Below are 26,326 nucleotides of genomic sequence, written 5' to 3'. Positions count from 1 at the left end.
CAAAGCTCTCACCAGAGTCAAAGATGGAAGATGAAGATGCCACTTTGCTACTGTTCAAATTTAGCCATGAGCTCTGAAATATTTATCACCATCAGCAAAAGGAATTGTGTTTTAAGTCTACACTGCTATAGGTATGCTATAGGTATGCTAGTTTTTGATTTAATATGCTGGCTTTAGACAAGATGATCAGAAAATCTGATGGACCACTCATTAACATACAGAAAACCTAGGCCAGAAAAGATCTGTAAATTCATTTTGAAAATCAAGATTGACCCCATAAAATCAGACCAGTGAAGAAAGTTTTCACTTACACAAATCCCATCCCAAAGCAAATAGTGCCTAGTTACCACTTCTACTGTTTTCTAGGACAGCATCAATGAGAATATGCAGAACAAATCTAGTTCTTTCTCAGAAAGATGATCTCCATGTAATTTCTTTTTAAACCCCACCACCCTGCAGCAATGCCCAGTAGACACAAGAGGAAAATAAGATGGTCTTAGTTCCAAATGACATGCAAGAGTAGTTTACGACGGAAAAATTCTCGTCTAGTGAAGGGCTGCAGACAGCTGAGTAACTTCTAATTCCATTTCTGCTTTCCTTTGCAAGAGGCCTGAGCATGCTGCTATCATAACATGGTATCAGATATGAGCAAGAAAGTAGGTGCTGCTGCAACAGCAGTTTCATAACAATGCAGACTACACAATTGCCAAGCCAAGCAGAATGTTTGCAGTCATAAAAAATGAACCCACTCAAGTACCAACCACACCACAGAGGCTAACAACACAATCCAAACAAATTTGTCAAGAAACTAGTTAATTTAGAATTTGTCTATGAAATGAACACTGATTAATTAATTATCAACTGTGGATAACCTGCATTACAGATTTTTATATCCAGACACTACTTCAACAGGATAGATAGCCCAGGTACTGAGCAAACTGAGGATGCCCAGACTGATAGAAAAATGACATTATTCAACTAAAACCACCAAAATATGACAGAAAAAAATATATATACACACATTTCACTTCATTTTTAGAGAATGTTTAAGTACTGCTATAGTGCAATTCCTTCAACTCAAGCACTTCCAGCAGTGCTAATACCACAAATGAAGTATTCAGTAAACTAGAAGATATAAACACACACACTGGTGAAAAAGCATCAGAGAGGAAAGATTAACCAGCACAATTTCACAAGATTTTCTGGTATTCCACGACTGGAGAACAGTGGAACTACAGCTTAAAATGTAATGCAAATAAAGAGTGAAAACCACCTTCAACCAGATGCCAAAATATTTTAGCATTCAGACTGAAAACAATGTGTTTACAACATATTTAACATTGGGGAGGGGAGAGGAAATAGCATTTTCAAGAATGCATTATACATAAAATTGAAAAATTTTCTTCTCCTTCTCCTAGGTAGAAACCACACACATTGTTTAAGAATGTATGTGACATTTTGAAAGTAATTATTTCAAATTTTCTGTCAAGATAGTTGCGAATTTCAAACAGAACCACTTACTGCACTTCAGTATTCAGTGGCTACCTTCCCCTCTGTCCCACAAAAAGTAAAGTTATAAAATATTAAATCCAAGTTAGGTATATACCTCAAATAATCGTAGATCAGCTGGGACTCTGTCTCCCACTGACAGGCAGACTGTATCACCTGGCACTAAATCTCTTGCAAGTGTGTGTTCCACCCGACCTTCTCGCACACTGCAGGCACAAAGAGCAGTACGAGTAACTTCTTCTGGCATTTGGGCTGAGAAAAGCATTCACACCATTGATTGCACATTGTAATGCTACACATTTCAGCAAAATATTTCAAATTTGCTGCTTCTTCCTGAGAGCCTACACATCAGTAACATCATTGGAAGGGCTCAGAGACAATTACACAGTGTAGCTTTTTAGGCTCATAAAACAATCTTTAAAATGAGCAAAAGCAAAGTGTGTTCTGTGTCAGCATAAAAACTTGATACAAAGGAACTAAGTTCAGTAAAATCTTTCCCATTCACTCATTTCAGATTAAACTTCTTATGATTTACTTTAGTACTCAAAGAACAAAACTACATACCAGTGGCATTCTGGAGGCACTAGTTTACTAAGCTCTTCAAGAGATTTTTCTGATCTGTACTCCTGCAGAGACATTTTATTAAAAATAAAGCAGATCGCAGTTTTAAACAGTGAAAACTTACATAACATGAAATACAGCTACTGAAATTTATTTCATTAATAAAGTTGCATTTAATAATATTCCAAACAGGCAAGAGATTATTTTCAACAGTTCTGTATTAGATAGGTTAAAAAGCAAATATGGTCCAAGCACTGAAAAAATTAACAGATTTGCCTACTTGTATTTCTGAAAAAATAGCAGAGGTGCTTTCCATTTTCCTACAGTCTTTGTAATACTTACTGAAATGCTTCTAAACTCAGGGATCAGATACATTATCGAATGCTACAGTTTAGCAAATTAGTACCAAAAATACTGCGTTCATGCTCTTAGGCCCGGGAGAACCAAGGTAACACAACTCATCTTTAACTCGATAAACAGGTTACAAAATTAAGGTAATTAAAGATATAAAGCACAAACACACAAAGTAATTCTGGTTTAGGTACACCCTGACTGAAGCTGTGCATTTATAGAATGAAAACAACCTTTTTATGACTTGAGAAACAAAGACCATTTTTTTTTCTATTTCTGCACAAAACTAAAGCAAGAGTTACATTTTCAAATTCTAAGAAGTTACCTGTTTAAGTACTTCTACACTGTTCATCACAAGAGCTTCCTTACAAGTGCTCTTATTGCTGAGTATAATACTGATACAGGTGCATAAATGTCAACATGGTTAAAGCAGGACAAATCCTGCACTTTAGAAAAGGCAAGGACTTGCATGAAAGCACATTACTCAACCACTCACATCACAATGCACCAAGATAACTACTTCAGTCTTTTTAATAAAAGAGTTTACATAAAAGCAATGATCTTATTTGGACAACAGCTCTCTTACCTGAACGAAGGCAACTGTAACAACAATGACTATTGCCTGCAAGAGAACACAAGTGGATGAGACAAGAGCATTCCAAATGACCATGAAAGTAAGCAATCATACTTGATTTTGCTCAGTCATAGTTGTTACTACATATTAACAAGATTATTTGGAAACAAATTCATATTCTCATGCTTAAAATCACTTGGTATCCCTAAAGTCTGTCATAAAAGCAATGCCATTATCAATTTGCACCTGCCTCAGTGATATCCAAGAATGCAATAACCTGCTTTTACTGAAAATAAGACTAGTAACTAGATAGCAAACTTGAAAAACTGCCTCTGCTCCCTGTTTCTAAATAGTGAATAAGAGAGAGCAACAGAAAGAGACCCATGACATAAACAGAAAAACTGACTGGTGTCTTCTGTGACCAGAACAAAGGTGTGGTAACCGCTACAGGGCATCACAGATGTGGTTTCATTCAAATACCAAGATAACACAAAGACTATAGATAAGAAGAGGCAGCAAGCTGAAGAACCTGTCTGGAGCCATCAAACATCCTAGCAAGAACAAGAGGAGGATGAGCCTCAGAAACTCTGTCCAAGGCACTCACAGGGTGAAACAGGACACTGGGAACAACCCAAACAGACAGTATGTCAGAGATCCCAAACAAAAAAGCTAAAAAAATATTGCTCATTAGGAAGAACCCAAGGTAAGTACTAAGGCCTCAAGAACAGCCTTCATAGTCCCCGCTATCATATACAATTCTGATTGCAACGCTTCAACATCAACATTACAGGGCTTCTAAGTACATGATGGGAAAGCAAGCAAATGAAAGAAATCTATTCCAGGAAACAACAAAGATGAGTTTGTTGCAAAGCAAGTCTCATCTTCTCCTTCAATACACTCTCAAATTGAGTTTTGCTACATTAACTGAATTTGTTGCTCAACCTGAGTTGTTACAATGATTTCTTCCAGAACCCTAACACAGCCATCATTAATTAAGCCTTTCAAGTACACACAGCAACTACTAAAAATAACCAAGATATTACCATTTTGCAAGTGAAAAACCAATCTCTTGAACTCTTAAGTAAATCCACATAAATCCACCTTATTTGTGCTAGTAAAATTAGCCTCACCAACTAAATATGAGGAAATAACTATATATATTTCACTTTTCCATGGAAAATGGTCTGAATTCCTGGCCTCACATCAGTCCCTCGGCTTGTGTCTGTGTGTAATGGCTTGCATTAAGAAGCCAAATGGAAAATATCTAATAATTTTATTTTTCTTTCAATCTTCATCAGTTCCCAGTCCAGATCAAGAAGTCTTACATTTGTAGCAGCAGAGCTAAAAGTATGGCAGAAGCAGCTTAAGACAGCAGAGTGGCCAAAAGTAATAAATGTCATTGATCTTTAGTAGCAAATGAGTTTTGTTGCCAAGGCTCTGAGCACAAATGCATAGTCATAGAAAAATTGCACTATCATCTGAAAATAAAGTAAAACAAATATTCACTCAGTCATAAAGTGGGAATTATTCATAATAACAAGACTAAATGATACAAGTTAGTCAGAAGTTAGACAAAACCCACAGCTGATAACTTTAAATCAACCACACTTTTTCTTTAATATACTTCTACCAATGTCCACAAGGCTATTAAAAGATTTCTTCCCAGGCTGCAACAAATAATGCAGAAATTACTGCTCTCTTGCACTAATTGTCTTGCTCAAGAGGGTTAAGAAATAGAATTAAGGGCACTAACCAAGTGGAAAAAACATGAAATAATTCAACTTTCAGCCACAATAATTAAATATATTTCATAATACAACGAATTACCTACATTCAACTTAGGAACACAATAAACTATCCCAAACTAACACTACACTCAAATTCAGAACCGCAAGTTTTATCTTTAAGAGGCCACATAGTTTATCTTTTAAAGGCAACTATTCTTTATAAAAAATTAGAGGGGTTAGAAGCAAAGTCACTCCAGTTACCCTGTGTTACGTACAAAAGTCAACAGAGAAAGTGCAGAGGTAAGACAAAACAGAAAAAAAACACCAACTAGAACGTGCCTCTAGTCATACAGAAATCATGATTTTCAGTCACCACCTCTCACCCCTAAAAGGTCAAAGGGATTACAGTTTTCTCCTCTGTGCCAATTGCAGTGACAAACAGTTTTGAGTACTATATTTGGCTCACTAGTTTAGCACCCTATCTAACTGCAACCTTCTACAAAAATTTCTTATTTCAGCTTCTATCTTTCTTCTAGATTTCTAGACAGTTCAGGTTTTACTTCTTCATGTTCTAAAAGATTACATCTTTCAAGTAAATTCACAGAAGGTTTATGTTGGCTTCAATTTGAAATTAAAGCATAATTTAAGATTAAAATTAAACAGAATATGGCAAAAATTGCTTCTCTGAACAAATGCCTAAAGACAGGCATTTTAACCAACAGAAAAGATGCAAGAAGCAGCCATAAAATTATTCATGGATGTATTTTGATATGTATTGCTGCTATCAATCAAGGAAAAAAAAAAAAAAAAAAAAAAAAAAAAAAACCGAAATCCAGTCACAAACTAAACGGATTTAATGATAAACACACAAATCCAACTCAGCAACTGCAATCAAGTGATCTCACCCCACACTGGCATTCACATGATGCTGAACACACATGTGGTCACACATTCCCAAGTACTCCCAACTAAGACAGAATTTTAGTTGCTTACCACAGTAATACTGACAGCATCATCAAACTGATGCATTACAACACTGATGACTGCAGATGCCAGGAGAAGCATAATAAGGGGATTTTTAAACTGAAATGAAACAGAAGAGTAATTCAGCCACACTCTTGACAGAAAGGCCATTTTACCTACCCCTCAAAGCATACCAGATCTATTTTTGAAACATATTATTCTATTATTAAAATATTTATAACCTACCAGTGCAAAGAAAAGAGAACTCTACAGTTCAGATACTTACTCGAGGCATTTTCTTTTAAATATCAAAGACCTTGAATAGACTGTATTCAGTAAGAAACAGGCAGAAAATGTTTCTTACATTTCTTGATTCACATTTTAAATGCAAAAAGAATAATCTCCTATAACTGTTTATACTGTATTTAAACATACAAAAAGAAGCTGAAACACATTGAAAATGTCTTTGAGGTAAAAGACTGATTCTGTTTCAGCCACTGATTATTATTAAGGTAGGAAAATATTTCTTAACTTTCAATTCGTGATTTCCTGTTTTATAAGACAAAAGATTTCCTTTTAGATCACATGATTACCCCAGATCTTTAAGGCTAAAAAAATAAAGGATCTTGCTTCTATGACAGCTTGTTGCTAATTTGGTGATTTTTTTGAGAAATACTACAAAAAAACAACATTACTACAATTCAGTTGAAGAACATTCCAAAAGCAGATCTGATAAGCACACTCAAAGCAAGTATGAATCTTAATAAATCCCATCTAAAACAGGCCTGGGCAACATGCCTTAGAAGTGTTCTGATGTATCTGAGGAATTGACCCTACACATTTGAAAATAAAGCATTAATGCCAGAGGACAGCCAGGATGGGATGCGTTCCCACCACTACCATCATCAGAGCACTGAATGCATTTTTAATCTCCCCCAAGAAACACAAAATCAACCACAGAGTGTAACTTCAGGGCTGCACTGCTGCACAGCCAAGGTGCAGAAAGCACTGACCAAAATATTTAACATTACAAATTCATTGGAAGAATCATCTGGTAAATATCTTGTACAGCTAGGAGATGGGATGGGTGGGAGAAAGTAGTGACACTTTCACATCAGATATGTATATATGTATTTGAGATATATCACACTAAGACAAAAATTCACACTTGACTCTTGCCAATTCTGCTCAACATCAGAATCAAGGCTGGTCCCACCTCCACCCTCAGATAAAAGGAAGCTGCTTTGCTTTTTGAAATTTCCTATCAAGTTATTAATATTTCAAATTCCACTTAAATATTTACCAATGGTCATATGCATTGTTCTTTGACCTTAGTACAATTCCAGGTTTGACTACAGGGAGGTTTATTCTACTTTTCTAGCCCTCAGGCTAGTTATGAATGGCACACTTTGGATAGCTGTGAACATATATTTAAGAACAAATTACAATCAAAACACTATGATGCTTATAGGTATATGCCTAAATAAAAGCTTTTTCAATAGGTACAATAGATATAAATTATACAAGCTGTAGTTTTCCACTCTACTAGATTTTTCCCACTTTGATCAAAATATGTTCATGTACACAAAAGCCAAGCAAAAAATAACGAACAAAACTATTGGAAGGTATTAAAACCAAAAAGAAGAAAGGACAAAAAATCTTCACCTGGGATATATATTTTTTCCACAGTGGTTCATCTTCACTAATATCAAATTCATTCCATCCATGGAATGCCCGTCTATGACAAACTTCACAGTTTTTTAAGCCATTCTGAAGATTAGCCTATTAGAATATGCAAAGAATAAAACAGTCAGCAATTACACTGAGAAGCTACTGTAAATTCTCACACCCAAATCCACGGACTTAGATTATACAAATTTGGGCAACATCAGAAAGACAAGCTTGGTACTAATGTTTGTATGACAATAAAAGCTAACTAACTTCTCTGTTTGGCACTATACAAGGGATTCAATCAAAAATTCACAGAACAACCACAGAAGCAGATGTTTCACATCTCTAAATGACTGCTGACCTTCCCTGCAAAAAACTCTACAATAAACCAAACTGTGGGCATCCTTCAGACTCTTGAGGGTTATGTCAGGAGTTCAGTGACTCAGCCAAATGACAGCAATAGCTTCAAAATCTCGAGATGTCAGTGACCAACATTTATCATGGTGTACTCCAAAAGCAGTCAAGCATACAGAAAATGAAAAAGGACCATCTATCATGAAAATTAACCCAGATTGAATGGTTCATAAATCTGTCAATGAGTAGCTTTCTCAGGCCTGTTTCTCCACTTAAGACGGAGGCTACCAAAATAAATAAAGAACATTAAAGACTCCTTAGAGAAATGGAAGCAATAAAAAAAGAAAAAACCCAGGACAGACTTTTATGGCAAGATTGACTCTAGGATTTTTATTAAAGAATTGCAATTTTCAGAGCAGACAAATCCAAACATTTTCAAGTTGAATCTCACTCCCCCTGCAATTGCCTAGGTTGTTTTTTTTTTAATATTAAGAGATTAGAGCATTTCTAGTAACAATTTAAAAATCAACTTGCTTTTAGAAGCAGGCAATAGTTAACATCAAGCTGCATGATAACACATCAACTTTCAATTACAAGATCTGTCCTTAAGAAATATCAAACGTATTGTTTGCTAACATCAGTACATTCTTTAGATATGAAAAAATTACTTACTTGCAGAATACTTGCTACTTCATCAACTGGCAATTCACTTGCTTTTTTTGAAGACAGTACAGGAATCATTGTCTCATTGTCACCATCAGGGATTTTTTGAAGACGTGCAACCTAGAAACAAAACAGAATTCTGAAGGGAAGGAGAGTGCTAATGTCTTATTTTCAACAACACATGCCAGAGCAATTAAGTTTTAATGCCATTCAAAGGCAGTTCTTTATAAGCATTGCACTTAAATAATCTACAATTCAGCTCCATTTTCATGCAGTTATCACCTGCAATAATAAAACACAGGACATGCAAGTGAAAGCACTAATTTCTGTAATGATGTGTTCAGTGATGGCAAAGATCCTAACAGCAAAGTCACTTAATAATCCTTTAGCTCATAATCATTAATATCTAGTCAAAAAGTCACTTCAAATAAATTTCACTCCCTGCTCCTGTTTTCTAGTCATTAATGAAAGTGCTCAAAGCATGCCTATTTACATTTTCTTGTACATAAAGGAGAAACACCAGTAAGAAAATCTCAAACAAGAGTACAGATGCAAGTGAAGCCATAAAACTTGACTACAGCACAAAAGCTTCAAATCAATACTATAAAAAGTAATGTTTTCAGTAATTTTAGGAAGCTAAAATTTTGTGAACTGCGGAAGAGCGTAATAGCAACATTGATTGCATAGGTCAGCATCGCTTTGATACTTAATGAAACTTCAGAGTTTCTGATTTTTGTTTATGTGAGAAGCTGGAGTGATACTCTTTTTGTCCTACTGACTGTCTCACTGCACCCACAATTAATACTTCATGCTGCACACACAGCCCCCCACCATTAACTGGAAGACCTAACATGCAAACATGCAGACCACAGAAATGGCTTTCACATTATACTTGCACAGAATTTCAACTGGCTGGTTTATGCTTTAGGAAATAATTACTGTATTGTAATTACTGCACTGTATATATCTCCTCTGTGGGTGCTGATAATTAAAATACAAGTACCTAAACATGACAACACATTAAAAGATTCCAGCATTTTATGCCCCAAAAAAGGCATGGCAATCTTAATTTTCTATATTGCATGCTACTGGCCATGTACTCTAATATTGGAGCTCATTTTCTTTGTAGCTACCAAACACCAGTTTAGAACAGAAAACCATTAAGCCTGAGTGCTGTTCCAAAACAAGCCCACCAACATACAACTTTGACCAAGATGACTCCACACTCTCAACAAAAATGCTGAGCAACCATGCCTTTCCAATATGGGCAGGCAGAAATGAACTGACAGCCATTACAGATTTCAGTACTGAGAAAAATCTTTTCCCCTGCAGCATCTGACATCACTGCTAAACACAAACAACAACACCAAAAAAGGATACATAAGTGGTCATTTCCCTAATATTATCAATTAGGACTTCAGGAAGTCTAATAGCATGGTTTTTTAAGATTTTAAGAATTTAAGAATCCTTAAACAGAAACGTTGAGGTTCTTTCAGAGACCAGATTTGTTTTCCAAATAAATCTTCATTAGTACAGAACTACAGTGCGACAACAAAGCTTATTTTGACAACCTTTTTGTGACAGACTAAAAAAAAAAGTAATTTTGCATGTATTTCATTCATATTACCTCCCACTTTTATGAAGAATGCTGTACAGTATGTGATGAAAAAAATCTAGAGAAAATCTGATACAGAATCAGAAAGATAAAGGCTCAGAAAGTCTTTTTTTTAATAACCAGCTCCTTTCACCAGAGCAGAATTACACATTTTACAATACTTCGGGATGAATCCTCATCTAATTTCTAAAAACCCTCTACAATCTTGGTAGATTAAACTACACTTGTAGTTCAAAAAAGAACAGCTTCAAATATCTAACACTGCCACAAATTAAAATTCAATTGCTTAGCCAAGGGGAAATCAATCACTGTTCCCCTCACAAAATACAAAGTGGGTTACACCAACAGATTTAGGTCCAAAAAACAGCTGTGCTTCCTATCTCCTGGACCACAATAACTGTATTCAAGCAAATGATTTTCCTTTTACTGTGCATCTTTTACCTCCACAAAACTAGCAAAATTACTTATTCAATACTGCTGGCAAGTGCTCTCTACAGTCCTTTGCACTGCTGCCCACCAGAGATCTGGGCCTCCGCAACACCTTTTAAGGTATCCAACAGAAGCTATTCCCAGAACCACAGTGCTCTGTACTAAAGGAGACAACCCACATAGAGCAAAATTTCTTTCCATCCCATGCTGCAATTGATTTTCCATCATTCATCGGCTGATACCTTAAAATAGTTCAGTATTTCATTGCAGGCCAAGTTTTTATTACAGATAAAGAAAACGCGGGCTGGGAAATTATATTGGCCAACATCAGGTATTAGATAGGCAGAACACACATCATCACTGAAGCTTCTATGTCTACAGCTTTCCATTCCTCACTTGCAACTAATTCCACCAAGGAACAAAGCAGCAGGGTGCTAACTAACAAAAATAAATCACTGCCTCAGGAAGGGCTTTTCTTGGACCACTTCCAAGGTACATACCATCATTTCTAGGCCAAGAAATATGCATCAATCATACGACCATGGAACTGTGACCAAAGGATGTTTATCAAAATTAATACAAATTTGCCTGGAAGGCTTAAACTATCCAGAAATTTAGAGTTCCCTTCTGTTTTTTCTGAAGAAGAATCTAGTTAACAGCAATGCGTTACTGTTTCTCCTCCCTCATAAGATACAAGCGCTTACCTAACTTCCTTCTACCGTGACCAATATGAAGCACCAACAGCTTACTTCTACCACTGCTTTTCTCGGCTCAGCAGGATGAGTCCATTATCCATCAGTAGGGCTCATTGACAGCAATTAAGTTTCATAATTATTTTGAAGGGGAATTTTAGCTCTTCTTGCTCAGAGAATGTGACTGGAAAGACCCACATTCACTGAGAGCAGTCTAAAAATTTAGAACACTCTCATAGCAAAATCTATTTTTAGACAAACTGGTGACCAAAACACTTCAGCTAATTAGCCAATATAAAGCCCTGCAAATGTTACATAAAGCTTCTCAACTGACCTACAAGTATGAAATACAAACATAGAAGAGAAAGACACCTATAGAGAACAGAGAAGTGAAAAAAACCTCCGGATGGTGACAAAAAAATGAAATTTAAGTTGAGGTACTGAAAGAAATTCTGATTCTTTGAGACACCTTCTGAATCTTCAGGTCCATCTGAACAGCTCACCAAATCTGTCTGAAGCTGTCCCATCAATCCCTGTAAAACTGAGCCCCTTTCAAGCCAATTCAAGTAGTACAAAGACCTTTCAACTTGTTTGCAATGATCCGTCCGTAAGATTATTACTGTGCGAGCAGTCAGTGACCCACATTCAGGTCCGTGATCATCACGGATACCATGTGATTGTTACTGAGCCGTGCTGCGTCTGATCGATAGCACAATTAATGAATGTCCACAGAATCAATGTGTAACTAATCAATGGGCATTTCATGTTAAGTATATGTACAGTATGCTGTCTTTCCCACTTGAAATACTAGGTGTACCTTGCTCAGGAACTGCAGTTTTATTAACGAGGTAAGGATATTAGAGCACACTATCCATGGGACACTTCAAAGCTCTCATTCCAGACCCAACTACCAGTGACAGATGACTGTACTGTAAGTAAAGCCCCATACAAATGAACAATGAGCAAACAAGATCTACAGTGTGCCAGGCCCTGACCAGAGATCCTTCCAAAGCTGTCATCTCAGAATTCCCAGCATCAGAAAGGAAGTATTATTTTATACCTTGGTATTGTCTTTTCTCAGTTATTAGTAGTGATCTGTCTTTCAAGTGTTCATGCCTTTCTTTACTGGGATGCCAAAAGAATAAGGATTTCCTCGCCCACTGTAAGAATAAGGTTTCATTTTTTATCTACCTTCCCCACACTGATAAAAACAGTAGTGTTCAACATAATAAAAGGTATTCCACTGAACGCCAAACTGAAACGTACAAGCTTCCCATTTCCTGAACTTTCTATATGACCAAACCTTGTGTGATATACACTGAAAGGTTTAAAAAGCTCAGATCCTAAAATGCATGCTCTTCTCCATGTCTGTACAATTCAAAGCCAGGATAACAGGAGCACAGCGGCAACAGAGGCACCCATGCATACAGAAAGATACCCAAATACCAAGTGCCTACCTCTTCTGCACTGCCTGGAACCCTGAAAGCACACAGAACTGGAGCTCAACTAGATGTCAATGAGCACAGAGGTCTGACTCTCCCTGTGAATGCAGACTTTGGACACAGTTCCCACTAGGTAAAGACTCTTGGCTGCAAAAGGCATCTTTAAGGAAAAGACTACCCAGAATATAAGTAATCCTTTTTTTCTGTCACTTCCATCAGATATGAAGAATCACTGCAAAACCCTCTCATGCTGATTAGGACATTGTGGCTAGAGTCCAATTTTTAACTGTCTTCTTTAAAGCGTAACTAGCTTACCTATCTTAAGCATCATCAAGCTCTCTATTTCAATATTGCTCAGCATCACAACTGTGATTCCACAGAGTCACTAGCTAGCAATGACCTTAAAAATACCTATCTCACTATGTTTATGCCATCTTTCCCTCCTCCTTTTGTCTAGAAGAAAAGTGCTTCTGGAACCTCAATACAAATCTCAGCCACAGAACCACGGCCAAGTGATGACAAGACACAAAAAGCCAAGCACACACACCAAAAAAAAAGGGCATTAGGCACACTTAATAGTCACAGCAAATCCTAGACCAACTGTATAGCCAGAAGCAAACCCCGAAAGCAACAGCAGGTTTCCAAGAGTGGAAGTAAGGGAGACAAGCACACAAAGAGCCCCCAGACCATTCTGAAACCAGCAATACTAAACATGTGACTATGACACAATTTTATCTGTGAGATTTCAGCACATTTTAACAGGAGTTAAATTCCAGAGAAATTAACCAGTTATGGTAGCAGAAGAAGCAGGCAGAAGCAGCTGAGTGTGGCAAATAGAAACTTAATAAAATAAATAAAACCTGGTGCAATCAGGTTCACAAACTAAAAATGCAGTCAAGCCACAACTTTACCTTAAATGAACTCTGATTTTTACTGTCTTCTTGGCTTTTGAACTAAGTTATCCATACTTCAATTACATGCATAAAGTTGAAAGTTATATCAAGAAAGGCGTTATCTTTACAGACTGCAGTGATACAGTTGTTTGTACTTTACATGCGATTAAATCAAGAAGATCAACTGTGATTGACCAGCAACTTCTCAGACGAGCCTCAAACTCCTGTAAATTTAGATATGATAGATACTGACCAATAAAATCCTGTACCAGGCTTTAGGAGATGAGCAAGGGTGAAGCACCCATGAAGGCCCAGGAAATAACACAGGGTGTGACAAACCACAGCTGCTCCAAAGAGGCTGACTTGACCTCTACGCAGTGGGACTGGAGGGTGGCCTCTGCTTTGGATAAACACCTCAGCCAGCTGAGTTGATCAACTGGTGGTGTGAATGTTTCTCCCCATTTCACCAAAAGAATGCTAATGTTGGAGTTTGCTTCCCCCCTATGCTGGTCAGGCTCACCATGCTCAGTGACCACATGCACTGAACCACTGACAAAATTTCAGGAGCACCTTGTGGGGTCTCAACCCACAGGATCCTTTCTGGTGATGAGGGATGCCCAGCATGACAATGGTGCAGATATAGAGACAGGAAACATGAATTGCATTGGTATTGTGAATGAACTGTGTATTGAGATTTCTACATTTTGCCGATTACAAACTATACTTACAAAATACACTGAAAACATAATACGAATGTGTCCTTCTGCTAAATAAAAAAACCCACATAACATCAAGTATCTTCAAGCACACACATTTGACACGACAGAAGCAATTAGGCTGGAAAAGACCTCTGAGATCAGGGCCTAACCTATGACCAAACACCACCATGGTGACTAGACCATGGCACTGAGTCTCCTTACACACCTCCAGGGACAGTGACTCCACCACCTCCCTGGGCAGCCCATTCCAGTGTGTAATCACCCTTTCTGTGAAGAAGTTCCTCCTAATGTATGACCTGAACCTCCCTTGGGCATTACTTGAGGACATGTCCTCTTGTCCTGTCCTGAGTTGCCTGGGAGAAGATACCAACCCACACCTGGCTACAACCTCCTTTCAGGTAGTTCTAGAGGGCAATAAGGTCTCCCCTGAGCCTCCTTTTCTCCAGGCTAAACTCCAGCTCCCTCAGATACTCCTCAAAGGACTTGTGCTTCAGACCTTCACAAGTTTTGTTGCCCTAATATTCAGTGCTGCACCCTCCTTATGCAGTTATCTAAAAGAACATGGTCAGAGAGCATTGAACTCTGAAACATAACTCTGTGGGAAATAAGGCTTTTAGAACAAGAAGGGCCAACACTTACTCAACACAAATAGCCACGACCAATTAGCAAAAATATTTCACTTGCACTGCAAAGAGCTGTCCCTTCCCACCCCACAAAAGACTGAAGTCTGCAAACTAATAAGCCACTTGTTTTCTACCAGGCACTGTTTGCTCAGAAAAACAAATACTTCTTGAAGGCTTTGAAGTTACTGTCTACTGCCTTTTTTTGAATGTACTCCTCTGGAAAAGTGTGATGATTTTTCACTTCTGGAGAAACAGCTGCAGCAACCCTGTATTCTAACAGTCAAAAAAAATTTGTTCCTATTCAACAGTATTTTAGTTTAAAACATTTACCAGGAGCCCCGACATCAAAGGAAGTTCACATAGAAAAGTTCTGACTCTAAAAAAGCCAGAAGAAAAGAAAGCCACTAATTTGTATTAATGAGTACTCCTTGCAGAGTAATTTTATCCTGGGAGGTCACAGTTTCAGCCCCTTGCTATTGTGTGCCATTTCATAACACTTAACAGAAAAAGGGCAAGACACCATCCATTAACCAAAGAAATATAAACACCCAAATTACAAGAACAACCTGCTCTGTAAGCCTGAAAAAAATCCCTGCCTTATATTCCAGTACCACTTTCAGCAGTGCTTAGGACTTTCACCGTGGCCATGAGACAACCATAATACAGAACCCTACTCTTTGATACACAGCCCTTTGGCACTTCTGACCAAATAAGAAACAGAAATTGAATACTGGCACTGACCATTTTAAATCTCAAGCTTGTCCTACCTTAAAAGTTGTAAAATATTTAAGTGACCTATCCCCAACCCCATCTACTTCAGGCAGTGTAATAAGGACTAAGATGCTCCATTTAACATCCAATTTATTAACTCTACAATAGTCTATAAAGCTCCAGAACTATTCTCCAGTTCTAAAAATACTTTCCAAGAACACTCTCTGAGAAACATGGCTCCACAACTGGAATACATTTTGCTCTTTCAGGATGTTTCCCGATGTCTTCTTTAATTTAAAAAACAGAAAGTAGGACATTTAGTTCAACTGAGGCTAGCAGCAAAGAGTAAAGATGGGCACTTTGATGTAATCATAGTATACACCATGTGATTATCTTGCAAACCTTGTGAGTGACAACTGCCTACTCCCTAGCTAGAGAAAACATTTCACAAAAATAATCATACCTTAACCTGACTGCAGTGCTGTGGACTGTCAGATGGCAAAACAATCCAACTAAATCTCCAACACCACTTTATTTTCCTTTAGCTTATTTAATGTAGAATACAGGAAAAACTTAAGAATGCCAAACACATTTCCCATTTCATTTCTACAAAAGATTTACCATTTAGAGTACTTATGCATACTATGGAGGATGTACTATGATGAGTTTAAAGCCTCATTGCTGTAAGCCTGGAGATGGTATCAGCTATACCAAGAAGGCACTGACAAACTCATCAGACCTATCTATAGTTGGCTGGCAAAAATATTAGGTTTTCAGTCTTCCTGTTCAAAAAAGCTCCTTGAACACTAGGAAAGTCTGTTTGGACATTTCTTACATTTGTCATTACTTATTAATCAGAAGAACAAAAAGATAAACAATCCTAAGTACACACTAAAATGATCAAATCAATGCTAGTGCCTCAATGAAAGCAAAGCTTATCAGTTCAGAAACCCATCGACCAAGGAAGATCACACTGCTGGCCCTGCCTTGTTTGACTCTAAATAGCTCCTGCTTGAGCTTAAATCCTGATTCACAGGAAGCCCTGCAGAAGTTAAAGGCCAAAAAACTTTGGGCCTAAGTATCAGTCATCCACCTTGCCAGAGAGTCACTAAATTTCTGGAAGAGAACATTTAAGCCTAGAAATAAGATCATATGGCTGCTCTCCAACAGCCTGCTTGTATCTCATAACACTTGGAAGTGCTGAGCTTCTCTGAATCAAGGATGGCACCTGAATGGCAAACGCTAAAATGAAGAACTTTATCACCCTGTGATATCCATGACATGCAGAATTTAGTAGCCATATAATGGTATTAAGCAAAAACACCAATAGAAACATTCTCTCAGTATTTGTTTAAAATTACAAAGTTCAAGACCCCATAGTTAATTATATCTTTGACAGCTATGCAGTCTCTTCATAATGCAACAAAATAAATTTCTACGTAAAAAAATACTGAACTTACTGTTTCCAAGAGTTCTCAGGACCAAGCTAGTGTCAGTGTCAATTTAAATGCAAACACAACTCACAGCATAATTACTCTATTTATAGCAATAAATTTTCTTATGACTAGTATCAAGAAAGCAGCAACACTGTATTCATAATGCTGCCTTTTTTTTTTTTTTGTGAATTATGTATGCAGAAAAAAGTGCTGCAGAAAATTTATGATTTACAAATATTTCAAAAGCCTTTGTAAAAGATTCTGTAGATGGCACCTGTTAACCCATTATCCATTTTATCCTTTCTAGTTGTTTGGAGCAGAATGTTTCCAAAACAAATAACTAGAAACAGACGCTTGTCCCAAATTTATACCTTGTAACTTTATCATTCCTTTTAGCTTCTACAAACCACACTGCAAATGTCAATTTTATCACCCCATGCCAATTAGCTATCATCTGAACTCTTTCAACATATCAAAGGCAGCTCTCACAACTAAAAATCTACTTATTAACTTATGCCACTCTTGCAAAATTCCACCATGGTCTGTGGGTGAATTGATACTGAATGAAGCCATGATTATGTAAGGAACTGAGTCAAGGTAACAGGTCTCACTCCTCTGTCCATCAACATGACCTGAACATCTCATGAACCCATTCAATTTTCTAACTCAACAGAAAGCTGCCCAACAAGGGCAAAGAGAAGAATGGGCTGGGCTAACCTTCTGCCAAGCCTGCAAGCCAGACAAGTCCAACAACCACGAGAGTCAACACAACATCAGCACAGGAACACAGCTCAGAAGCAGGATCTTTTTTCAACAATAAGGAGGCCCTTTTATTCAGTCCTACAGAAAAGCACCACAAGATGCTCAAATCACTGCTTATTTGTAACTCTTCACTACAAAAGCACAAGCAAAAATGTTTGTTTCTCTTTGGTTGAATTTTGTCTACATTTTCCTTACAGTAATGCCTCTCCTGCCCCACTAGGAGATTATGCCATAGACTCTCCAAGAAAAAAAGTTTCAGAGGGAGCAGAATAACTAAACATACATTCTGCAACATCTGAACTCAAACTGACAACATCTTAAATCACTTCTAGGTTATTATACATTAACATTTCCAAGTTACCTGCATAGGGAAAGAAAAGGCTAAAATTATCTAATGCTCCATCAACCAGACAGATCAAAAGATTACTCTGACTCTCCATTTAAAAAGGAAATACATGTTTCTAATGCAAGCCTGAGCTATATTAACTTAGCAGTTATTTAAGTTATCAAAGTACTGTTTACATATAGGAATAGAATTGGTCTTGAGTGAAGACTCCCACTTTTTTTTAAAAAAAGGTAAGAAAAATTCTCTTCTCCCATCTTAACCTCCAAGTTCAAAAGATGTAACTTCTGCCAACATAAGTGTGAAGTATTAGTTTCTAGCTTTCTACAAGCTGTAGATAGTAAAAAACTGTAATCAATGAATATCAAATTCCTTGTTTCACCCACTAATGTCTTAAGAAATCATCTAAATTCCAAAAGGAACTTCAACTGTTGTGATAACACCAAGTCCATTTCAGAAACTCCAACATTTTTCATCCCAAATTTCAATCTGATTATTTTAGATATTACTTAACGAACAACTGATGATGACACTCTGGAACCATTTAGTTTGTTTCCAAGCCACTGCTGCCGCAGGCATCCCTTCCCCCTCTGCTGTCTGTTGCATGTACACAAGCTCCACCCCTTTGTTAGTACTTAGGGCTGCCTAATCTATGATGAGCCCGTCCAGGGTGCTAAAACTTACTGCCCCCAAAACCCCAAATCTATTCACTCATCTTCAATCTTATAGTTTAGCAACTGCGTCCATTGTCATCACTTTAAAAAAACCCACCAAAACAAAAAACCACCACCTGTGAAACTCACTAGGAAATTCAACTGCACTTCAAGCATGAGACAAACAGAATTACTAATTTGTCAGGATTTTATGAAGAACTGAAGTATCTTTTTCTAAGAAACAAAAGTCTTCACTTGCATCTCCCTATTCATCCAATCATTAAAATTATCCTGAAATTACTACAGCCTATAGGCTGAAGTTGACCATCATCTTTGAAGATTAGCTGAAATTAACTAGGACTCAAAACAATGAGGATTAAGGAGGATTTCTGAATCACCATATGATGTTTTATTACATGCAGCAAGTCTGGTCTGAGTTTTTGTACCAACCTTCCACAGGATTTTGGGAAACCTTTTTTGGAGGAAAACGTTACTTTGACCTCTCTCATTCTGGTCTTAATGAGATGAAAACAAATACTACCTAAGGCCTTGGTAACAAAGCAGTACTGCTACTTAACAATTTGTATTTGCCATCATGGTCTGACCTCAAAGAAGCTCAAAATCTATGAGATCTAAATTGTGTGTTTTATTTTTCTACTAAAAGGCAGACTTCTACAAGACAATTCCCATTCAAGCAAGCAGCCTAAGTCACAATCTAAAATACATTGGTAAGAGGAAGAAAAAAAATTTAAGACTACAGTACAGAAAATTACTTCAGATGACCCACAAGCACCAGTGGAGAGATCCAAAAATTACAAAATTATGTTTTGTCCATGCAAGATTTTCTTAACTGCCTACAGTTTAAGAAAAAGCCCCTACAGAAAGAAGTCACAAAATTCCATCGTTCCAAATGGAAATACAAACATCATTCCTCTAGATCATAGTTGTATGATCACACAGAAGTCTTTCTATGATGGGAAATTCTCTCTTCCTCATTACCATGAGAAACATGAATTTCTGCGGAAGTTCAATCAATACAACACAAGAAACAGGAACCACAAAGTCTCAGGATAAAACATTAACTAGCCTGGACATAAACACATAATACTGCTTATGAGTACTGAATTTACACAGAAAAGCATCAGTTTTCCTAACCATCTCATCATTTCCCCATATTGAATATTCATTGAAATATAGGACAGGAAAAAACCTCACAATGTGCCATATCTTCATATATCCAAACCTAAGAGACTTTGCAAACACATACTTGAGGGGAGAAAAAAGAAAAAAGCTTAAAAATATTCTAAATGCAAATCTTTGTTCTACAAGATTACAAAGATTATTCAGCTGTCACCAGGAAAAAATACATTAAGGAACATCCAGAGTGCTGAAAAGTTCCAATATGAAAGCTGTTGGTGTCTAGCTGCCTCAAAATGTCACACTGACAGAAAAAGAGCTCAGAAATACCCAGAACACCGAAACAGACAGTACACAGTTGTAAATATCCATGCCCATCTGGAGACTCAATTAATTATGAGATGGAGGGATATAAGAGCAGAAATAGTAGAGAAGAAGTAATTCATGTGTTCAGAGAACCACTTCAGTCCTTTTATCATACATAATTTTCTCCTACCCCCATAAGATTACCCCATTTTGAAAACCCTCAATAAGCCACAGCCTTTATTTCTGCCCTTGAACTATGCATCTGATCATATTTTAAAGTATTTTCTCCTAGCTAAAGCTTTTTTTTTTTATATAATTTCTATCATACAAATACTGCTGGTTTTTATGCAAAATTTATTTATTTCATAAGAAATGTCATCTTTGTGCATTTGGAAGAATAGAGCAGAGCCACACTATCACACACAACTGGAATGTAAACTACATCTGTGATATACTATTTATTTGCTAGCAGAACTGTAAGGCGTTAAAAGTCTTTCTGCCATTTGGGTTTTGGCACACAGATACTTTTTTTCCCTTAAGTGTAATTCTATTCAGTGGTATTATCTCTGCTTGCCTTCCCCTGCTCCTGGGCGTTGCCCATTCAAAACCCTTTTACTTGTAACAGTGACTGCAATGCAAAGGCACTGACCCCACTTCTGTCAGCCATCCCGCCTCTAAAAACAAAGATCAATCATCTAGAGGTGCTCCGTGCACTTCAAAATTCCTGCTACCTACAAGGTCCACGCTCTTCTTTACAAGTATCCAGCTGGAGGCATGATCAACAGATTTTAAAATATTCTAAACATGATTTTAAAGTTAGAAGAAAGTTCTGAAATGCCAGATGACAGCAAACCACAGTTTTTTTTCAACTTGGATGGGACTTCAAAACTACCACAACTTTCAGTCATTCACGACAACCACATTTCAAAACAGAAAAATATCCAACCATAAAAAATAACTTATGTCTACTAATCAATCTCAATTCAGTTATTCATTCAAGTCAAACAATTAAAAACCACTCCTCTTCTGAAACAGGGGTGGGAGGAAAAGGAACACCTAACATGTCATGTAACAACCTAGAGCAAAGAAATCCAGCAGCCACCTAAACCACCACCCATTTTCAAGGAATAGTGATGGCAAAAGGCAAGGGGGGGAAGGTATCAATGCTTCTTTTCTTAAAATATATAGCAATAAAAATAATAAATTTCAGAGAATTTCAACATATAGAGTCAAACAGAAAGAGAAACAAACATAAAGTCACTGTCACAATGCAAAGGGGCTTGCAAGGTTCCCAGAGCATAAACGGAAGGCCAACAGGAAAAAAAATGAAGTAATTCCCCAGATTAAGTAATTTCCAAACTAGATACGAAGGGGAAAGCAAAATAGAGCAACTTCTTTCAGTACTCAAAACTTCAGCATCATTTTTAAATTAAATACTGTCCAAGAGGGCAAATCTGAGTAATTTTCAAGAACATATAAATACACTAAATATTTCAAAGTGAAATGCAACTAATGCTTCTCAATTTCCCCCGAAATACAAATTTAAGAGAGTCATATAATCTAAGCAAATACCGAGCAACAAATGCTAAGAAGCTTCTGTCTAAATAAAATAATTTTATTCCAAAAACACGGAGCACTGAAATGCACAATAGATGCTACGAATATCTGTCAAGAGAGAATAAAATCGGTCTGACAATTAGTTCAACAAGCAGCAGGGCAAATAAAGAAAAACGATGATGCTACAAATCTTGAAACCTCGATATGCAGATCGAAGTCCCTACCACAAGATTAACACACGAGAGCAACCCTGCGAACCCCTGGAACGGTAAAACATACACACGCACCAGTTAGGAGTTGTCACCAAATTGCATGCAAAAATCCTCTTAGCTCCAATGAAGTCAGTGACTCTGATGAGACCTTTACCTTCATTTTCCATCGAAATTGTACTTGAGTCGATAGTTACAAAAGTCTTTAGCAACAGCAGCGCTGGAGCAGGAGCGGAAAGGTGAAGACAGAAATGCCCCAAGATCCCAGGCAATCACAGAGCTCCCTTTGCCCCCACCTGCAGCAACATCTGCAAGAGAAACCAACGCTAAAAGAGGAAAAATTATTTTTTAAAAAATCCAAAATTTATAAAAAAAGTATAGGCTGCCCAGCGCAGAGCAGCACACGCACACAGAGGGAGCCCGCACAGCTGTGAGAGACCACCGAGGATGAGGATTAGGATTAGCCGCCCAGCAGCTCCAGCAACACGGAGGAGCAGCGCCGCCGCTTCCCCCTCGCCACCAGCCTCCAACAGCCTCGTCCCACCCGGGGAGGGGCGTTCGCTCCTAAAAATAAACCCTCACCCCAAGTAACCCCCCCTTCCCCGCTCTGCCCGCGCCCCGCATCCTCGGCGCCAGGCGGGAGACAGAGGAGCGGCAAAGGGAAGCGCTGCCTGCCCGAAGCGACGCCAGCCCGCAGCCCCCTGGGCCCCGCCCGCGGCGCGGCGCAGGCCGCGGGGCAGCGGGGGAGGCGGCTGGGCAGCGCTCAGAGGCGCAAGCGGCGGCTCCGGCACGGCCACCGCCCCGGCCCCGCCGCCCGGCCGCGCCTCTCACCTCGGAGCGCCGGGGCGGCGCGGCCGCATCCCCGCTCCGCTCACTTCCGCGGGCAGAGGCGGCGGACGGGGCGGGGCGCCGCGGCGGAAGGGCGGGCGGAGCCCACACACACACACGCCCGCGCCCCCGCCGGCAGCGCTCGCTCCGCGCCGTGCCGGCCCCCGGTGCCCCCGCACGGCGGAGCGGCTTCACCCGCAGCGCCGGGCAGCTCCGCGGGCTGCGGGAGCCGAGCCGCGCCGCGGCTGAAAATAAACGCGTGTGAGCGCCCAGCCCCCGCCCGGTGCCCGCCTCGGCCCCCGCCCGGGCGGCAGCCGCCCGGCGCCGCGAGAAGGCGGATCCGGGAGCGGCGTTGAGCGGCCGGCGCGGGGAGCGAGCAGCGCCGCGCTGTGCTGAGGGCCCGGCCCGTGCCCTCGGCCCCGCCGGCCCGGCGCCAGCGCCCGCAGCCAAACCCGGCCCTCCTGGCGTGGGAAAACAACGCCGTCATTCCCGCTCGCCTCACAGCGCTGCTCTGCTGCCCTCCCATGAAAACCGGGGTCACGCACATGGAATAGAATCAGAATCGTCAAGGCTGGGAAAGACCTTTAAGGTGATAAAGCTCATCTGTGCACCCAGCACTACCACTGAGTTCCCTAAACCATAACACCCAGCGCCAAATCCCGGCGCCTCTTGAACACCTGCAGAGATGGTGACTCCACCACCTCCCTTGGCAGCCTGTTCCAATGCCTGATCACCCTAAAAGTGATTTTTTTCCCCCTCTAATAATGGGAATCTTCCCAATGGCATCTTAAGGCATTAGGTAGCTCCTAATGTTAGAGTTACAATACAGCCAAGCTAGGCTGGCAGCCCTGGTTGGTTTTGCGGCACCACGTTATCATGTTCTTGTACATGTTAGCAGGGAAAAAAATCGACTCAATACAAAAACTTAAAACACATCAGGTAACTACATTTAAAGGTAGGTTTTAGCTACCATTTATGGAACCACCAACCCTAATAACTAGTTGAATTCTCGGGGGGGGGGGGGGGGGGAATGCTTTACCAACTCAATTATGTTCACTTAGACACCAAAGGAATATTATTTGAAACTATAGTTGCAATGCTGAGCTCTTCAGCTGGGGAAGTTTAAAAGTAAAAATAATTTCCTCTGAGATGATTAATTTTAATTTCAAGTGTGATGTACACTACTAGCAAGAGCAAAATAACTTTCAACTTCCAAGGTCGGAATCTAATGAAGACGTGCTAATTGCAGGCTTTACATCCCATTTCTAAAGAAGCAGTGACAACATGGTCTGAAAAAAGCACTTGCATTGACATCGCATGATTAACAACCTGTCGCCTTGGTTTTGTTTTTCTTAAGCAACAGAAGAAACCAAACTCAGTCTTTGTCAGTTCATAAGCAGCATTTAACAGAACTGAATTTTAACATTTCAAATGAATCTCTCAACCCATAATAGCATGCCTCTTGAAGCTAAAGACCATCCTTGCTTCTTTTGAAGCTTTTGGAGGTAACTTTGAGTTCTGATGTAATATAGATTCATCAATATATTTTGAGAAGTGAAGAAGAGTTAGAAGAGTTGTCCTAAAGGAAAGGCTCGGGATATTTGCATTCAGGAAATTAAGATAACAACAGGCAAGTTAGTAGTTTGAGATTAACTATTACACAATTTTTGACCTGTCCCATGTACTTGCCATGTTACCTGAGTCTCTCCGTGGTTACTCCATGAAGTATCCCACTACAAGTAGCAGTGACTGTCCTCCAAGGCAGCGCTTATGTTAACTTGTATGTAAGCAAACTACGAACCCTTCCAAGGTACACATGACACACTCACAGTTATAATGCCACAGTTTCAACACAAAACTGATGCACCCAATGAGAAAAACATTTAGTTGCTTTGCTAAAGCAGGTTGGTCTTGCTTTCAATATCATATTCTATCATGAAATATTAAAAACTTCGGTAAATATTTCATGGAGAAAAAAACAAAGCATGTAGGTCCTAATACTGTTTACATCCACAACACGTTTGGGCTTCTTTAGATTGTGAAAAGTTTTGGGGAGAAGAGTGGGAGTTCCTGAACATTACTGAGATTATTCACAATTGAGACCTAAATATCTGGGAAAAAGTCTGCATACTAAGAAACATTCTGTGTTCACCTATCTCACAAGAAGAGAAGTCAAAAGCAAGTCCTTATCCATAGCAACAACTAAAAAAGTTGTGTCTTGAAGGCTTAATCTCTTTCACATCATGTACATCTGCCAATATTACAGCCTGTAATGCTACCAGGCAGCTGGGAAGTGCCACTTCAGCATTATACAAGGACTATATCCATCCTTGAAAATTATAGTATGGTTTCTGCCATGTTCGACACGTTGCAAACAGTGACCGTTTGATAAACAGCTCAAAGTATTTTATTTACAGCTGCTGGTAAATGTTGTTTCTTCAAAAATCCCATCCTTAATCTGAGCTTGATTCACAAGAGTATTAGGACAGCCTTAATATCTTCAGGAAGTCTCATTGAAGTGTGTGGCAAAGGCATTATTTGGCAAACCAAAGCACATTATTAAAATATGATTGTAGAGATAAGTCTACAATTGAAAAAAAAGGCTTTACTTACAGTAACCTGTCATAGCCAGTTGCACTCACAAATTACAATAATATTTGCTTTACCTCTTTTAATCTTGAAAAAAATCTTGCAATTAAATGCTCCTCTGAATTTCCAGTGAGCAAACATGTCTAGCCCAAAGAGAATAATTCCAGTGAAAATACGTATACAAACCAGAAAAACATACACAAACAGTCTTTAAATGTCACAGTTAGAATCTCCTTTTGTGAAAGAGATATGCAACACTGATAAGTTTGGGAGGGAAAAGGACTGAACACTGGTGGTTGTTAGCATTTTCTCTTTCTAGTTCACAGTCCTGAAAATACTTCATAAAAACAAGCAAACCTTCTGGAAATAGGTTTACATTCAGTAGGGAAGAGTTCCATGAGCATTCAATGGCAACTAAAGCAGCGCCCTGCCCGAGGCATTCTCCTTACCTTGCTGTATTACCGGGTTTTAATGCCACACAGCACCCCTTTAGTGTTCTGCATCAATAGAAAAGAGTTCCTGCCACCCAGCCACCACCACCCCATCCCCAGTTTTTCGTTGCCTTTCTATTTCTTCAGAAGAATTAAAGGCCTTTGGAAAGCTTGGAAAAATTAAAAATTAGTAAATATGTCACAGTCTAAGAAGTACCAACAAACAGTTGGAAGCGAAAAAGGGAGAATTCACTCTTAATGGCATTAAACAGATAGGCCTTAACCTGCAGCTTGTTTATATGCAAGCTGAACTACAAGTTTGGTTTAGTCTTTGGGATCTCAATCAATTTAACTTCATCTCAATGGCTCCCCATGTGCTACACCATTATCAAAAGCAGTAAAATGTATTTTAAACATAACAAGGATAACTATAACTGCATGGTTCACAGATTAGAGATTTATTATAGAGAATTCTGTTGAAGTCACTTTTCAGACCATGACAGCACATGAAATACTTGTTGCTCTGAAGTGAGCTTCCAGATTCTTTTAAAGTATTGTTTTATAGTATCCTTCACAAG

At 38.8% G+C, this 26,326-nt stretch overlaps 1 protein-coding gene across 5 annotated transcripts in view; it reads right to left on the bottom strand.

Annotated features, from left to right (window-relative positions):
- Nucleotides 1-22,841, bottom strand: part of ATP2C1 (ATPase secretory pathway Ca2+ transporting 1) — a 45,063-nt gene extending 22,222 nt beyond the window's left edge. The window contains exons 1-8 of one of the 5 annotated variants that reach the window (XM_066320694.1): nt 22,732-22,841; nt 22,058-22,226; nt 8,383-8,493; nt 7,351-7,467; nt 5,716-5,805; nt 3,008-3,043; nt 2,074-2,135; nt 1,607-1,715 (exon numbers count right to left, since the gene is read on the bottom strand). In XM_066320694.1, coding sequence (XP_066176791.1) covers nt 1,607-1,715; nt 2,074-2,135; nt 3,008-3,043; nt 5,716-5,805; nt 7,351-7,467; nt 8,383-8,493; nt 22,058-22,063 — 531 coding nt within the window. In that variant the 5' untranslated portion in view covers nt 22,064-22,226; nt 22,732-22,841. Of the gene's footprint in view, nt 1-1,606; nt 1,716-2,073; nt 2,136-3,007; nt 3,044-5,715; nt 5,806-7,350; nt 7,468-8,382; nt 8,494-21,978; nt 22,466-22,731 lie in introns of those variants that run through there. The other 4 variants (XM_066320703.1, XM_066320711.1, XM_066320719.1 and 1 more) reach the window with 4 other exon arrangements.
- Between the last annotated feature and the right edge of the window lie 3,485 nt (nt 22,842-26,326).

Source organism: Sylvia atricapilla, chromosome 1, assembly GCF_009819655.1.
Source record: "Sylvia atricapilla isolate bSylAtr1 chromosome 1, bSylAtr1.pri, whole genome shotgun sequence".
NCBI classification, from domain to species: Eukaryota; Metazoa; Chordata; class Aves; order Passeriformes; family Sylviidae; genus Sylvia; species Sylvia atricapilla.
Note: the sequence above shows the minus strand (reverse complement) of the source record. Positions and strands in the feature narration are given on the sequence as shown.